This window comes from Canis lupus, chromosome 1 (genome assembly GCF_048164855.1).
Source record: "Canis lupus baileyi chromosome 1, mCanLup2.hap1, whole genome shotgun sequence".
In the NCBI taxonomy this organism is placed as follows: domain Eukaryota; kingdom Metazoa; phylum Chordata; class Mammalia; order Carnivora; family Canidae; genus Canis; species Canis lupus.
In genome coordinates, this window is record NC_132838.1 from 117,188,504 (window position 1) to 117,205,167 (window position 16,664).

General features: G+C 54.3%; 2 protein-coding genes across 2 annotated transcripts in view; both read right to left on the reverse strand.

The window, feature by feature from the left end:
- Nucleotides 1-16,664, reverse strand: part of LOC140609820 (IgGFc-binding protein-like) — a 32,076-nt gene that overhangs the window by 3,994 nt on the left and 11,418 nt on the right. The window contains exons 5-11 of the mRNA XM_072785123.1: nucleotides 8,435-8,634; nucleotides 8,127-8,268; nucleotides 7,317-8,005; nucleotides 5,270-5,798; nucleotides 4,295-4,902; nucleotides 2,209-2,755; nucleotides 1,751-1,950 (exon numbers count right to left, since the gene is read on the reverse strand). Of these exons, the coding sequence (XP_072641224.1) occupies nucleotides 1,751-1,950; nucleotides 2,209-2,755; nucleotides 4,295-4,902; nucleotides 5,270-5,798; nucleotides 7,317-8,005; nucleotides 8,127-8,268; nucleotides 8,435-8,634 (2,915 nt within the window). The remainder of the gene's footprint in view (nucleotides 1-1,750; nucleotides 1,951-2,208; nucleotides 2,756-4,294; nucleotides 4,903-5,269; nucleotides 5,799-7,316; nucleotides 8,006-8,126; nucleotides 8,269-8,434; nucleotides 8,635-16,664) is intronic.
- Nucleotides 10,541-16,328, reverse strand: LOC140608678 (IgGFc-binding protein-like). The gene is made up of 5 exons (XM_072783493.1): nucleotides 15,694-16,328; nucleotides 13,376-13,964; nucleotides 12,060-12,796; nucleotides 10,625-11,108; nucleotides 10,541-10,566 (listed from the first exon to the last, which is right to left on the reverse strand). The coding sequence occupies exons 1-5, from the start codon at nucleotides 15,856-15,858 to the stop codon at nucleotides 10,541-10,543; spliced, it is 2,001 nt and encodes a 666-aa protein (XP_072639594.1). The 5' UTR covers nucleotides 15,859-16,328.

A 16,664-nucleotide genomic window follows, 5' to 3' on the forward strand; every position in this document is an offset into this window, starting at 1 on the left:
TGTAAAACACATCATGAAATACTAAGTTCCCTAATATATAAAGAGTTCCCAGAAATCAAAAAGAAAAAAACCTGATAAATCTATATAAAAACATGGACAGGGATGCCTGAGTTGGCTCAGTGGTTGAATGTCTGCCTTCACCTCAGAGTATGATCCCAAGGTCCTGGGATTGAGTCCCACATAGGGCTCCCTGCAGAGGGTCTGCTTCTCCTTCTGCCTATGTCTTTGCCTCTCTCTGTATGTCTTTCATGAATAAATAAAATCTTAAAAAACATGGGCAGAGGCTATTCAGAAAGTTAATTTTTAAAAAAGGGATACAAATGTTTCTTAGGCATTTGAAAAGATGCTCAACATCTAATAAGAAAATACAAATAAAAAAATCCATTGAGGTCTTTCTTCCTCTATGAGATAGGCACAAGTAAAAAAGTTTGATGAGTTTCTCCAATTGTCTCTCCAAATATCTATTAACTGTACTTTTGGAATTAGGATCTAATCGAGCTTTGTGTACTTCATTTGACTATTGTGATTTTTTAGTCTCTTTTATTCTAGGACAACCCCCCTGCCTTTCATTGGTGTGTGAAAAGCCTTACGGAGCTCTCTGCAAATTCTGATAAGTGGCTAGTGTCAGTGCTGGTGTGGAGCGGACATGCAATGGCAGATGTATCAGGTCTTATGCCCTGTTCCTCCCGGTGTGGGCATCTCTTCATTTCCAGGGTTGGTCTGGGGTTTAAACGTTCATGTTTTTTCCTATCCAGTGGCCCCTAATCTCTAAGACAACTATGTCAGTCATCCTGGAGGTCCTTCCTTTACTTCTGACTGGACTCCAAGAGCTCCAAACCTTGAAGGGAATGCTTTGCCTGCTGAGGGTCCAACCATGGTCTTCTGGTAAAAGCCTCTGCTTTTTTTTTTTTTTTTTAAGATTTATTTATTTCTTCATGATAGACATAAAGAGAGAGACAGAGACAGAGGGAGAAAGAAGCAGGCTCCATGCTGGGAGACCGACGTGGGACTCGATCCCGGGACTCCAGGATCGCGTCCTGGGCCAAAGGCAGGCACCAAACCACTGAGCTACCCAGAGATCCTCAAGCCTCTGCTTTCTTTTGGGAACTAGCCCCACTTTTAGTCTGTGGGGTTTGCTGGATGGTATACCTACCCTCTGGCTTCAACCAGATGGTGTCCTTCTGTGAAATTCTGACCAATGGGATGTGTATGCTACTTGTGGGTTATCCCCTTAAAGAGAGGAGGCCTGACCTCCCTGTCCGCTCTTTTCCTGGCCATTTTGCTTGAATGTAGATGTGGTGGGAAGCAGGTAATCTCAATACGATAGGGGAGGCAGAACCACATGATAGAAGGAGCCTGTGTCCCTGACTTGGAGGAGCCAACCTGGTTATTCTTGGACTGTTCTTGAGAGAGAAATAAGTTTCTATCGAGTTTAAGCCACTGTAATTTTGAGCCTCTGTTAGAGCATTTGGACCCACAGCCTACTTAATAGAGAAAAAGGAAAAAGGCAGGGATGAAAGACAGGAAGAAACTTGGGTCTTAGTGATATCATTTAAGTCCCTGGATCCAGCCATGCCTGAAGGCCTCAAATTTAAGCAATTAAAAGTAGATATATCTTTGTTGTATTTAAGGTATTTGGCATCATTTACAACTGCAAATGCTGACTGATACAGTGTGGTCCAGGGAACATTTTATGACAAGCTATGGGAAACTCTGCACCCATCCGCCCATGCCTGGGGACCTCTCTTACAGGGATGTAGCGTCCACTGTAAAAGCAGCCACAGCGGTCCTGAGACACACAGTCTCTGCCATCAAAAATGAGTCCAGGGTCACACTCACAACCCTCATAGCACTGGGTAGAACAGTGAGCGGGGCTGGTAGGCTGGACACAGCCCCCATCGCAGGTCCGTGCACAGATGCTGTAGTGGCTTCGGGGTGGACAAGTCAGGGCTGCAGGTGAATGGCAAAGGCCAGTGCTTAGGATTTGAGTTTCCCTCTCCAATCCTGTTGCCTCTTGCCCCAGTCAGGCTAGCTTCACTTTGGTATTTTCCAATCTTCACTCATTTGCAGTTACAGTTCTCTTTCCCTTGGCTGCCCTTCCCCACATACTCTACTTAACAAATTCCATCTATGTCAGGACTTCTCTGATCCCCATAAGGGGTCTGCAACCTGCCCCAAATGCATTCCAGACCCAGCCAGAGCACTCACGGCAAAGCTTGGGGCCCCTCCAGAGCTTCACAGGGATGCCAGCTTCCTGACAGGCTGCAGTATAGGCTGTGAGGGCATCACAGAGACCCAGGTGCTGGCCATGGGTATGACATATATTTTGCAGACATATCCTGAGGAAAGGCTTAGGGCTGATATGGTCCAGGCAGCGGCCAAAGGGACCATCTGGTGCCTGTAGAAGTCTACATAGTTTGGGGGCATTGTAGATCTGCGGAGGTTGCGTGGGGCAGCTGATGGTAAAGTCAAGATTGGGCTGGGGTAGTGGGCAGGGGTTAGTGATGAGGCCCTTGAACCAAGATCTTTTGTCTAGAGGGGGGTCAAGGGGGCCATCTTTGCCACCAAAGGCCCCACAGATCCCCACCAGCTGGCCGTGGAAGGTGGAAGGCACAGTTAGGTGCACCTGGCTGCCCCAGTCATACATAAGATGTAGTCCGCAGGCTGTGTGTACCACCACATGGCGGCCCTCCAATGTGGCCCAGGCCTTGCCCCCTGGCAGTACCCAGGGCAGCCGGCAGTGTTCACCATCCACCTGTGGAGGAGGAAAGGGATCAGGATCGGGGCTATGAAGGCTGAGCCTGCTCCCATGTCTCCCAGTAACCTGGATATCCCTCCCAGCTGTTCCACAAATGAGCTGTGAGAGTTGGGTGGAGGAACTTTGCCTCTCCGAACTTCAGTTTCTCCGTTTGTAAAATGAGAGGATAAAAGTACCTACTTCATAGGGTCGTTGGGAGAATTAAATGAATGAACAAAAAGTGCTTAGAACAATACTCAGCATAAGATAAGTGCTTATGACCTGCGCCAAGGTCACCCAAATGCCAGTCAACTCATAGACATGTGACTGAGAAAGCTGGTTGGGGTAAGTTTTTGGGTTTTGTTTTTTGTTGTTGTTGTTTGTTTGCTATGCAGCATTAGCTGACTAATACAGTTGCTATAGTTGCTATAAAGATTAAATGAGATCGTACACGTAGTGCTCAGAACAGTGCCAGCATCATAATAAGCACCACATAAATCCCAGGGCCCTTTCTCTGGCTGTATCTTCCCATGAAGTCTCACCACACTGCTTTTTAAGCCTCTCTCTACTATTAGCTGCTGAATCTCACTGCACTCCTGATTTCCCTGCATCTGCTTTGCCTAAGTTTTCACCACAGCCCACCCTATAAGGCCCTAGTGATCGATTAGGCCCCATCACCTTTCTGAGGTCACCATCTCCTCCTCAACCCCTCTCTTACTCGCTCACCTAGCACAAAGCTACACTGACCACCTGTTCCTCCAACACACCAGGCACCATCCCATTTCCCTGACCTTTACATTTTGTGTTCCCTCTGCCTGGTTTACTCCTTCCCAGATATCCACATGGCATATCCACATGGCCTCCTTCAGATCTTGACTCAAATGTTACTTTCTCAGTGGGTTCTTCCTCCTTATTTAAAATTCTAGGGCAGCTCGGGTGGCTCAGCAGTTTAGCGCCGTCTTCAGCCCAGGGCCTGATCCTGGAGACGCGGGATCCAGTCCCACCTCAGGCTCCCTGCGTGGAGCCTGCTTCTCCTCTGCCTGTGTCTCTGCCTTTCACGTTCTCTCTCTGTCTCTCATGAATAGATAAATAAAAATCTTAAAAAAAATTTCTAAACGTCACTATTCTGTTTTTGTATTCTCTCTCTTCCTTGTTTTATTTTTCTTTGTAGTTCTTAAACCCATCATCTGATGTGCCACTTATTGTCCTCATTTATTTACTTACCACCTGTTTCCCTGGGACGAATGTGAGCTCGCCCAGGACCTGCCCACCATCAAATCCTTCAGGGCTTTCCTGGACCTCGGAGAGACCCTCCATACAATTCACCGCAATGATCCCTCCCGAACGACTGATTTTACCCACTCCCGGGTAGGAGGTGAGAACGCGTATCTAACAGCTACGCTTTAGTGGGCCGCTGCTGTGTTCCCGGCAATGCTTCTACCCGGTCACATACTGGCACCATCTCTTAAGGCTCGAGGGACAGACACGCCCATTTTCCATTGGGTGGGGGAAACTGAGGCACTTCCAGGGGAAGAGGCGGGGCCCGGGGGCGCGTACCGTGATGACGCCCACGCGGGAGCGGTCTAGCTGCAGGAGGTGCCCGGAGAGGTTGAGGTGCAGACTGAGCGGCCCGGCCCCGTCGCGGGCCACCACTACGCCGAAGCGACAGGGCCCCCGGCTCGCAGCGCGCGCCAGCACCTGCTCGCAGCGCTCCGGCCGGAAGGGCGCGCGCGGGAGCGGGGGCAGCGGCAGCACGCGGCCGTCGAAGGCGAGCACGTGCGCGGGCCCGGCGAGTGCGCAGGCGCCTCGGCCCTCGGGCAGGCAGCGGCGCTCGCCCCCGCGCAGGCCGCACACCCGCCCGCGCCCGCACGGCCGCGGCGCGCACGTCACCGCGCCCCCCGCGCCGCAGTGGCAGCGGCGAGCGCAGCCGGGCCCCGGGTACCACGCGGCCCCCGGAGCTCGGTAGCGGCCGCCGCGGAAGCAGCCGCACCGGGCCAGGGGCACGCAGGCGGCGCCGCTCAGCACGAAGCCCGCGTCGCACGCGCAGCCCTCACAGCAGCGGCTGCCCCGGGCGCCTCGGCCGGCGCAGCTGTCTCTGCCCGCGCACGTGGCTGGGCAGCACGGGCCGCACAGCTCGTAGTGCGAGTGCGGCGGACACCGCAAAGCTGCGGGGAGAGACAGACAGACAGAGGGACAAAGGGGCAAGCCGGGAGAGAGGAACAGACGGACGGGGCAGCCACACGGCGGGGAGACAACGAGGGACAGAGAATGGGACCCCGAGGTGAGGTAGTGGGGCACAGAGAGGGGGACAGAGAGTGAGACGGGCACCAGCCAGGAGTGTCGTTACTTGGGCTGCAGGCCCTCCACGTCTGACTCCCCTGCAAGCCCCACCCCCTCCTCCTGGCGCCACCCCCCAGGCCTGAACTTCTCCGTTGGGCCTCCCCCGCCCCCGCTCCCCTCCATCCCCTGGGGTCCCAAATTCTAGCTCTTGCCAGCTTCACCCGCTATCCCTGCGAAGTCCCGTGCACTCACGACAGAAGTCAGGCGTCCTCCAGGGGCGCAGGTGCACGCCCAGAGCCTGACAGGCGACAGCGAAGGCGGCCAGGGCTCGGCAGACGATGTGACGAGCGCCGTAGTGGCGGCACGCGTCGTCCAGGCAGTTGTCCATGAACGGGAGCGGGTCCAGCGCGGCGTAGCATGGGCTGAAGGGGCCGTCGGCCGCCGCCAGCAGGCCGCAGTACTCGTCTCCAGCGAATCGAGTGCGCCTGGCCCCGGGGCACGGGCCGGGACAAAGGGGGCCGCAGATTGGACCACAGCCCGGCACTTCTGCCACCTTCCAGGTGTCGGGCACCTGCACGGTGGGGCTGCTCGGGCCCTGTTGGCCACAGAGTCCACACAAGTAGGGTCCGTAGGACCTGGGCAGTGTTACAAGAGCCAGGCTGTCCCAATCGTAGGTCAGTGAGAGGCCGAAGGCCGTGTCTATGCAGAGCTGGCGGCCTTGGTAGTAGGCTCGGAGGCAGCGGCCATGAAAGAAGGGCAGGGATTCCAGAATTCCATCCACCTACAGGGAGGGCATGCAGGTGGGAGAACAGCGGGAGAAGTAGTGGCTGTCAGTAGAAATTCTTGGAAATGTTAATGAAGGATCAGAGAAGGATCAAGGGAAATATTGGTTAACCTGCATAGTCATTAGGAATCAGGGGATCCCTGGGTGGCGCAGCGGTTTGGCGCCTGCCTTTGGCCCAGGGCGCGATCCTGGAGACCCGGGATCGAATCCCACATCCGGCTCCTGGTGCATGGAGCCTGCTTCTCCCTCTGCCTATGTCTCTGCCTCTCTCTCTCTCTCTCTCTGTAACTATCATAAATAAATAAAAATTTAAAAAAAAAAAGGAATCATAAGGGGATTCAGTGACCATCCGTGGAGGGTAAATGGAGTGTCAGTGAAGGATTCATTCCATGGGGGTGGGGAGGTCAACGGTAGAGTGATTAGATAAGAGTCAATGAGGGGTCAGTGGGAGACCAATGAAGGGTAAAAAGAATAACTAGGGAGTCAGTAGAGAGGAATCAGTGAGGGATCAATGGGAGGATCAAGAAGGATAATTGGATGAAGTGGATGGACAAATACAAGGAGTACTGAAGATCAAGAAAATGCTTAGGTGTGGGCAGCCTGGGTGCCGCAGCAGTTTAGCACCGCCTTCAGCCCGGGGAGTGACCCTGGAGACCTGGGATCAAGTCCCGCATCAGGCTTTCTGCATGGAGCCTGTTTCTCCCTCTGCCTGTGTCCCTGCCTCTCTCTCTCTCTCTGTGTGTCTCTCATAAATAAAAAAAAAAAAAAAAAATGCTTAGGTGGCTTTGGGTGGCAATGGGGAGATTCAGCAGGTGGGGAAATGGGGGTAGAATCAGAAGGTGTGTCAATGAATTTTAATGGGACAGCCTAAGGAAGTCTCAGTGGGTGAGACTAGGAGTCAAAGACAGGCTCACTTGGTTAATAGAAAGCCCTGAGATTCAATGGAGGAGTCAATAGCAATAGGAAGCTCAATGGGAGAATTGGAAGGGCGTGGGAGCTCAATGGGAAGATGCATAGAGACATAAATGACATTAATGGGCCAGTCAGTAGATTAGTAGGAAGATCAACTGATTGCTTGCTCAGTACAGAACTGTGGGGTGTGGGGTGGTCAAGAGGACAGTAAATAGGATTAATGGACAAGTCAACATAACAGTTGTAGGATCAGTTGGGGAGAAGCAATGAATGGGTTCCAGGGATATTCAATGGGGGAGAAAGGAAGGATCAATGGGAACATCAGGGCTGAGGGTGATTAAAAGGAAGCCAACTGAGGACTCAGTGGAGGGTTAATGAGAGGGTAATAGGAGACTCAAAGATAATAGGAGTCTCAAATAGAGAGTCTGTGGGAAGGGGTCAACAGGCAAGTCAATGGGCCACCAGGAAATTGGAGGGCATTCTTGAGGACCAGTCAAGGTCGATAAAAGGTTCATCAGCAGGAAAAGGGGTCACTACACATTACGTGTGGGTAGTGGGGACGGTAAGGAATAGTAGGTTGATCTGGAGCCTTTGAAAACTTACCTGGATGCGGTTGAGATCTTTTGGACTCATGTCCAGCCTCAGGCCACAGGCTAAGAGGGTCAGGGCCTTGGTCCAGCCACGTGGCCGCAGCAGTGGGGTCAAATCCAGGCTGAAGGGCTCAAGGTTGGCATGGGCTGTGCCACAGAGACCCACTAAGCGGTAGACACAGGAGCCAGGGAATTCATAGTGGGTTCCTCCAAATGTATGGAAGTGGAAGTCTCCAGTCGCAATGCAGACCAGTGACTTCTCCAGGACAGTGGGCCTGGGTGGGGGCTGGGCTAACAGGCAATGGTACCAACCACCCGTGGAGGCCTTGCAGTGACCATGGCACTTGTCAGGCCAACACTGGGGAAGCTTGCTCGCCAGGACCCCAAGGGTTGGGCAGTGGCATTGCTGAGTACAGTTATCTGTCCAGAAAGCACGGCCTTGGTGCAGGAAGCAGAAGCAGTGGGCATGGGGCACACACTGGCCCTCTAGCAGCAGGTGGCCAGGTAGGCACTGGCAAGTAGGAGCACAGGGGTGGCTACAGTGCTCTGGGGCTGAGGGGTTGGCACATGTGGCTGGACATGCAGAGCCACATGGAACAAAGTGGGAATTTTCTGGGCACTGGGGGCTGGGGCTGGGGAGGGGTGGGGAAGGTGGAGAAACCAGTGGTGAGGCCACAGAGCTCAAGGCAGGGGCCAAGGTGGCTGTGGGGAGAGAGATCAGGCACCTATGAGTCTTAGGAGTCTGGGTCACCAGTCCTCTCCTTCCCAGGACTTAGGAGTCATGCCCCCAATCTCTGACCCCTCAGACCACAGCCCTAGGCACCTTGCAATCGACAGCCTAGGACTCCATCTGTGATGCCACAGACCTCCTTCATAGGGCAGCTGAAGGGGACACAGGCCACACCCTCCCCTAGTTGGCAGGTACAGGAGGAGGAGCAGTTCTTGAGGAGGAGAGTCTGGCCAGGCTGTGGAGGAAGGAAGGGAGGGTGAAAAGTGAGATAGCATCGAAGGGGAGGTGCAGCCAGAGGTTCTGAGAGGAGACCCATATAGGAAGTGCATGGAAATCAGAGGCAAAGTGGAAGGAAGAGAAGAAAAAATGAAGCTCTCACAAGGACCCAAGAGGATGCTCACAGGGAAGTACTGGCCATTGTGGAAGCAAGAACAGTGGTCCACAGGGACGCAGTCACGCCCGGCCGGGAAGAATCCATCATCACACTCGCAGCCCTCGGCGCAGGGAGTGGGGAGCTGCACCACCTCCTGAACACCAGGACAGGCCGCAGGGCAGGGGTTCACACACAGGCTGTAGTGGCTGTTGGGGGGGCACCGCATGGCTGTGGAGAGGTGGCTTGTCGGACTCGGGCAAGCCAGGAGCGTGTTCTCCGCTTACCCAGCACCAGCAGATTGCAGACCTCCCCCTTCTGGATTAATCACAACAGCAAAAACAACCAGCAGTGATTGAGCAGTGTCTGCATACATGCAGTGTGCTACCTACTTTAATGTATCCTAGATGTGACTAACACGGCTTCCCTGCTCTTTATCTTTTGTGGGGTGTTCCCTCCCGATCCCAGACCCTGCTGAAGGGGTTGACCATTACTCGAACCACCAAATGATTCCACCTCCTATCCTGCTTGTTTGGGTCTGTAGGAACCTGTCGATGGATTCTGGTGGTACATGTCGTTTCTTGCCCTCTCTACCCTTCTAATAATAATAATACCTCCACTTGCTTTTTGGCAACTACCCATCCTTACTTTCAACTTGTAGACTGAGGTGATTTCACATCCAGGTTCCAGGGATGTGTACGGAACCCAGGGCTGGCTAATCAGATCATTCTTCCCTCCTCTGGATCACAATAACTGGACAGGCAAAGCCTGTGGGTAGTGACCCTGGGAGTTTTGCTGGGAAAAGGGTATTACATTTTTGCAAAGGCTTTGATGCTGGTTGAATTGTCAGCCTGAAGTTGCCAAAGCCTTGCTGCTACCACAAGAGGAGAATCTGCTTGAGAATAAAGCTAACAGAGAGAGAGGATGGAAGGGAAGAATGAGATGGATGGTTTGAAAGAGAAAAATGGACAGTTGAAAATTCTTAATCCAGCTAAGCCTGAGGATAGAAATACCCTCAGTCTTTGCAGTTATATGTGCTCCAGATCCTTCATTCTTTCTTCAGTTTGAGCTAGGATTCTGACATTGCCATTAAAAGTCTTGCTTGATACAGTGGCCACATTGTATATCCATGACCAGCTGGTCGGGCCAGAGCTGGATAAATGAGCATGACAGACAGAGGGGGAGGGTCTGTAAGTAAAGAACAATCCTACAGATTCCCTCCAGGATCATTTGAAACTAGAGGCAGAAAGAGGTCAGAGAGAGATAGATACTGACACCACAATGATAAGTCAAGATGGGGCTGAGAGTCCATGAGGATCTGGAGGATACGTGTGGACGGAGAAATTTGAAGTTGATGAGAATTTGTTAAATAAACAAATATTCAGATGCCCGCTACTAAGTCATTTTCTAGGTGTGTGATGCTGGGCAAATTCCTTAGCCATCTATGCCTTGGTTTCCCTCATCCACAAAATGTTCTTGCCTAATGGGGCTGTTGGTAGAATTCAGGGCTTAGCACCGAGCATATACACAGTAAAGTCACCTGTTCTTTTCATGTTATTACTGGAACAATTTTTACATTATTGTTGGGAGACAAATTATAGCATAGGGCATCAGAGAGAGGATGGTGAAACCAGGTGGAAAGGCCAGTTCTGCTCTATGGGCTGTGAGATCTGGAAAATTCTCTGTGCCTCAGTGTCCTCAATTACAGGAGGCAGACAGTGGTGCCTATCTCCTAGAGCAATTCACAGATGGAGTGAGCTGACTTAAAAGCAGGTAAAACAGGTTCTCAGACCCAGCTTAGGTCCACGTCTCCCCCCAGGGCTTGTTAAAACTCCAGAGTTTTTGATTCAGTAAGTCTGGGACAGGGCCAGAGTTTGCATTGTAAACAAGCCCTGAGTACTGCCGATGCTGCTGGTCCAGAGAGAACAATTTTAACACAGCACCTGATATTGAATGAGTGCTTTGTAAATGTTAGCTAAGGGATAAAATCAAATCTGTTTTCCCAACCATAATGTGTGCAGGACTCTGTCCTGTTTGATGCTGGATCTTTAGCGTGGGCCCGACACATAGTAGGTCCTCAACTAACGCGTGTGTTATGAGTGAAGACCAGACCGAGGTGCCCCGCCCCGGGCCCCCCTCACCCCCGGGCCAGCTCTGAAAGCCCTCTGGAGGGGGCACATACGGCAAAAGCTGGGAGCCCTCCAGGGCTGCATATCCGCACCAGCCGTCTGGCAGGCAGCCACGTAGGCTTGCAGGGAGGCACAGAGCGCTTTGCGGTTCCCGCGGGCGCGGCCCACGTCGGCCACGCAGGCCTGGAAGAAGGGCTCGGGCGGCAGGAGCGCGTGGCAGGGCTCCAGGGGGCCGGTGGGCTCCCGCAGGAGGCCGCAAGCGCCCCGCCCCGCTGCGTCTGCGCCCGCGTGCTCCGCGGCCGGTGGACAGCCCGAACCGGGGCAGGGACTTGGCGCGGCGCAGGGCCCCAGGCTCGGCAGCTGCAGGTCATCCGCGGCGTCGCCGTTGAAGTTGCCACAGAGGCCGCGCGTGAGGCCGCGGTAGGCCGCAGGCAGCTGCACGCTCAGGTGGCCGCCGGGCCCGAAAAGCAGGCGCGGGCCCCCCCGCACGGCGAGCACCACCGAGGCGCCCCGCGCGAAGGCGCACACCCGGCCCCTGGTCAGCGCGAAGGGCAGGGAGCGCCGCACGCCGTCCACCTGCGGGCAGGGGTGGGGCAGCCTAGAGTGAGGGGGGAGGTCCGGGTCTGGAGAGAACTGGGGGAAGACTGGGGGGTGGGGGGAGCGGTGAAGCGGCGGTGGGGGGGTGTGCCAAGGGGAAGAGAGGTGGTGTGCCAAAACAGGGGAAGAGTGGACTGGGACTGCTGGGGTGAGATGAGGGGCGTGGGGTGAAGGAGAGGAGTCGAGGGGCGTTGAAGGCAGTGCCTGGGAGTAGGTATCTGGGGAGGTGTGTGGAGACTTGGCAGGGGAAGGAGAGTGAGGGGAAGGAGAGTGGTGAGGTGGGCCTGGAGTCCCGGTAGAGGGGAAACCTCTGGCTCAGGGGCTGGAGAGACACCTGAGAGCATCCACGGACCTGGGGAATGGGAGGCAGCAGAGGTCTGTGGAGCCGGCTAAGAGGAGGGAGGGGATGTGGGGACAGGAGGAGGAGAGAGGGGGAGAGAAAAGAAGGGGGAGACCTGGAGAGGAAAAGCAGTGGTGAGGCAGGGGCACCAGTGAGGGGGTCAGCCAAGAAGGGAGCAGGGGTCAGGGAAGGCTGAGTGGGCCTCTTGGGGAAGAGCTAATGATAGATCCTGAGCAGGAGAGGGCCCACGGAGATCCAGGTAGAGGAGAGAAAGGCAGAGGTGACAATGGGGGTGGGGGGGGTGGGCATGGCGTGGGTAGTGAAGAGAGAGAGGAGGGAAGTGGGAGAGACTGGGAGCTTGAGCCGCATGGAACACGGAGGCGCAGACCCAACTATTGAGAGAGGAATTGAAAGGGGAGGGATCCCTGGGTGGCGCAGCGATTTGGCGCCTGCCTTTGGCCCAGGGCACGATCCTGGAGACCCAGGATCGAATCCCACATCGGGCTCCTGGTGCATGGAGCCTGCTTCTCCCTCTGCCTGTGTCTCTGCCTCTCTCTCTCTCTCTCTCTCTCTCTCTCTCTCTCTGTGACTATCATAAATAAATAAAAATTAAAAAAAAAAAAAAGAAAGGGGAAGGGGCAGGAGAGGGAGGAAGTGGAGAAGGGAGGAGGAGGAGAGTGGCAATGAGGCTGGGGAGAGAGGAGGGCATCAGGCGGCATCCTAAGGGAACAGAGACTATGAGGCAGCCAGAGGAGGCGGACCCCAGTGCGGGGGCTCACCGTGATGTACCCCTGGTCCTCCAAGGCTAGGCGGAAGCGGTGGCCAAGCACGCGGAGCAGCACGCTGCGGAGTTTGGGCGTCCCTGGGCCTTTCTCCAGCACCACCTCCAAGGGCCACACACCCGGAAGGCGTCGCCTGCTCGTGCCCACCAATGAGTAGGTGCAGGTGCCCCGGAGGTGGAAGGTGGTGCCGTCGAAGGTGCGGTAACAGAGTCCCTCTGAGGCGAGGCAGAAGCCTGGGCCACCTGGGGCTGCGCGGCAGGGTTTGCAGGCCACTCGGCCACCAGGGTGACAGCGGCAGCAGCGGCCAGTGGTGGGGGAAGGGGGCGGCAGCGGCACGCCGGGTTCCAAGTAGCGTCCGGCACTCAGGCAGCCGCACTGAGCCGGGGCCACGCAGATGGCGCCGCTCAGCACAAAGCCTGGGTCGCACACGCAACCCTCTCGGCAGAGCCCGCTGTCGCAGCCAGGTGGTGGCTTCAGCCCTGCGCAAGTGGCTGAGCAACCAGGAGCGCACAGCGCATAGTGGGAGTGTGCGGGGCACAGCGGGCCTGCGGGAACAAGGAATGGAGGATTACTTCAAGGCAGGCATGTGCTGTTGGGAATCTCACGTCCCCCGCCCCCCCAGCCTCTGGGGCTCCGATGTGGCATCTGGGGCCTTGCAGGGGTAAAGCTCTACCTGGGCAGAGCAGCAGGAACCTTCAGATAGCAACAGACCAGGTGGCTAACAGTGGATCTGAGGAATAGCTAATCTGTAAGGCTTGGGATGGGTAAGGGCTTGGGGGCTGGGCTATGAACAGATCGGAGTCCCTGAGAGGTAAGCGCTGAAGGGTTGGACCATAATCAGGGCTGAGAAGATGGAAGGATGAGAGCTGGGGGCTGGCCTTCTGTCAGAGTAGGCCTGACACTTTAGGATGGGCAAAAGAAAGGTTAAGGGTTTGGTGGGGAGTGGAGGGATGGGTGGAGGCTGGTGCAGTGGGAAGTACAGGGTCTCAGGGATACATTATGCAGGGATGAGCTAGCACTCTGGGACGGGTAGCAGCCAAGGAGCTGAGCCTCAGTCAGGAGTGGGGCCAGGTTTCCCAGAGGAGCAAAGATGGAGAGGCTGGACTGAAGCCCTAGGCACTCACTGCACAGAGTCGACTTCCGCCAGGGGAAGACTTCGCCACCCAGCAGCTGGCAAGTTTCACAGTAGAGGCTTAGCATGGGACAGGGTCCAATGCCTAGGCATACATCCACCATGCAATCTTGGACATAGGGGCCTGGTGCCAGCATCTCATGGCACAGCTGGAAGGGACCCAGGGGATCCAAGAGGATGTCACAGATGTTGGCAAAGTGGGCTGGGGTGCTGGTGGTTAGCAGGGTGACACAGGATGGTGGCAGTGGCGGCATCTTGTCAGCAGCATTCAGGCACCCAGTCGGGGAACCCACCAGATAGCTATGGCCGAAGGCCCAAGCCAATGCATCCTCAGGCAGCTTGGTGCCCAGCACAATTCCAGGCACCTGGAGGTCATCCATGGGATCCCCATTGTAGTCACCACACAGCCCCATCACATGGCCCATATATGCTGCTGGAAGATCCAGTACCACTCGGATCCCAGGGGCATAGGTCACACGCAAGCCAAATGGGCAGCTGACCACAGTGTCCCAGCCACGGCGAAAGATGAGCATACTGCTGTTCATAGCCTGGAATGGTAGATTCTCCCAGTCTCCATTCACCTGTGTGAAGAGGGTATGTCAGGCTGGGGCTCTAGGCTCAGTATCAGTACCAAGGATGCCTATGGCTCTAGGTAAGAGCAGGGCCTCCAGAAGACCTTGTTGAGGGACGAAGGGTCTGTCTACAATGACCTGAAAGTGCGCTTGGGATGCTGTCCATGGTGCTGATACTTTTTCCAACAAATACTTGGTGAGAACTGTCAATGGGGGTCGAGGGATGTGTGATGGGCATTAAGAAGGGCATGTGATGTAATGAGCACTGGATGTTATATACAACTGATGAATCACCGAACTTCTTTTTTTTTTTTTTAAAAGAATCCACGGTTAAGTGGACCCTACATGTTTCTTTTTCTTTTAAATGATTTTATTTATTTATTCATGATAGACATAGAGAGAGAGAGAAGCAGAGACACAGGCAGAGGGAGGAGCAGGCTCCACGTAGGGAGCCCGATGTGGGACTCGATCCCAGGACTCCAGGATCACACCCTGGGCGGAAGGCAGGTGCTTAAACCGCTGAGCCACCCAGGCTGCCCCCGAACTTCTTTTTCAGATTTTATTTATTTATTCATGAGAGACACACACACAGAGAGAGAGAGAGACAGGCAGAGGGAGAAGCAGGTTCCATGCAGGGAGCCTGACGTGGAACTTGATCCCGGGTCCCCAGGATCAGCCCTGAAAAACCAAAGGCGGTGCTAACCGCTGAGCCACCGGGGCTGCCCCACCGAACTCTACTTCTAATAAACTAATAATACACTGTATGTTAGTTAATCGAACTTAAATGCAATAAAATAAAAAATAAAATAAAAGACTTAGAAAAGCAAAAATATACCATGTTGGTGGACTGGCAAACTCAATAGTCTCCCCACTTTGAGTTATAGATTCAATGCAATCCTCTCAAAAGAAAAAAATTGTAATTCAGTAACAAATTAAAAATATTGCCAAGGCAAACTTCTGATGTAAAATAACTGACAGTGTCTGGGTCCTGTCCTCTGGTCAGTGAATACTCGTCCCCACAGTCCCATAGGTACTCTCCCAGTGTCTCTTCCCAGACTTTTCTACCTTGTTGAGAAAATTTGCCACATTGAAGCAGTGTCAGAGTCACTGGGGACTCTGAATTATGTTTCACAAAGGAGGTAGTTGAGGTCATATATTTTTTTGACCATTTGCAGAGACAGCATAACAGACCTTGGAGCCAAAATGCCAAGGTTTAAATATCGGCTCTGCTGTGTGACCTTGGGCAAATGGCCTCACCTCTCTGAGTCACAGTTTCCTCATCTGGAAAATGGCAATGCCAATTTTCCAGATGAGGACTCTTGTGCAATATGCGTGATGATATTGGCACCTAATGAGTGCCTTCCATGTAGCCTTTCCAACAGCACTACAAGCTCTTTTCCTTTGCCACAAGAAGCTATGGTGGAGTGAGTAAGGGGCTTCTGGACTTAGGGTTTCATCATAATGAGTTAAGGATTGAGTTCTAATTTGGAGGTTAGCTTTAGGGGGTTAAAGTTAAGTGGCTGGGTCAGAGATCAGGCAGCAAGAGGAAGGAGGTAGGAGCCTTGGGTTGAGGGTCCAGTATCATAGACAAAAACTCAAGGAAGGACCCTAGAGTGAGGTTAGGGGAATCTTGGGATCAGGATTGGGAATCTTGAGGTGAGGAGGTGAGGACTCTGGGTCAGAGGTCATAAGGTGGGATCCCTGGGTGCATGTGTGGGTAGGGGTGGGATGTTCTCACCAGGACACGACCGGGTTCCTTGGGGTCCAACCTCAGGTGACATCCAGACATGTGCACTTCAAGGCTACTCGGGACGCCATCAGGACCAGTGCCCAGGAGCACACGGAAGTCAGTGAGCTCCTGCGGCACCAGTGCTGGAGAAGGAAGGCCGCTCAGCAGGTACATGCAAGAGCCAGGGAAGCGAAAACGGCGCCCGTCGAAGGTGATGTAGTGGCCTCCTCCGGCCACCACGCACGTGGCCACGCTCAAGGGCAAACATGTGCGCAGGCCATGTGACAGAACACAGCGCTTGCCTGGCCTGCAATCAGCTTCAGTGCAGATCACGCTCCCTCCTGAGGCTGGGCAGAGGCAGCGGCGGGTGCAGCCCACGCCCTCCCATAAAGTCTCACCCGGTGCCAGCAGGCGTCCCTGGTGTGTGCAGCCACAGCCACCAGGACCTGGGTGCCGCAGGACGCAGGCTGGGCCGCTGTGAACATAGCCAGCATCACAGGCACAGGTTTCCCCACAGGGCAGTGGGCACGGTGCTCCCAACGGACCCAGGCATGTCTCTGGGCAGGAGGAGCCACATGGCTCATAGTGGCTGTTTTGGGGGCACTCGATGGCTGGGGGCAGGGGGAGAGGAAGGTGGAGGAGAGACAGTGTTCACATCAGGACCTCCCAGTCTGGTTTCAGAGACTAAATATTCAGCAACCCCTGGAAGGGAGACCTCCTCACCCTCAGCTTCCAAGAGTCATCCCCAGGATCCCTAGATGGAGGCTTTCCAGCAATTTCCATCTCACAGAGTAAAGAAGTTTCTATCATCAGAAGCCAGAAGTCCCCTTTCCACAATATAAAAGTCTGCCCTGGGACACAGACCCTGAAGGGCTTGTCACCTAGAGGACTTTTCCATCCACCAAATCCAGAAATCCTGACTTTTAGAATTAACTAATTCTGGACCCCAGGGCCTGGAAGCCTTCACCCTAGGCCCTAAA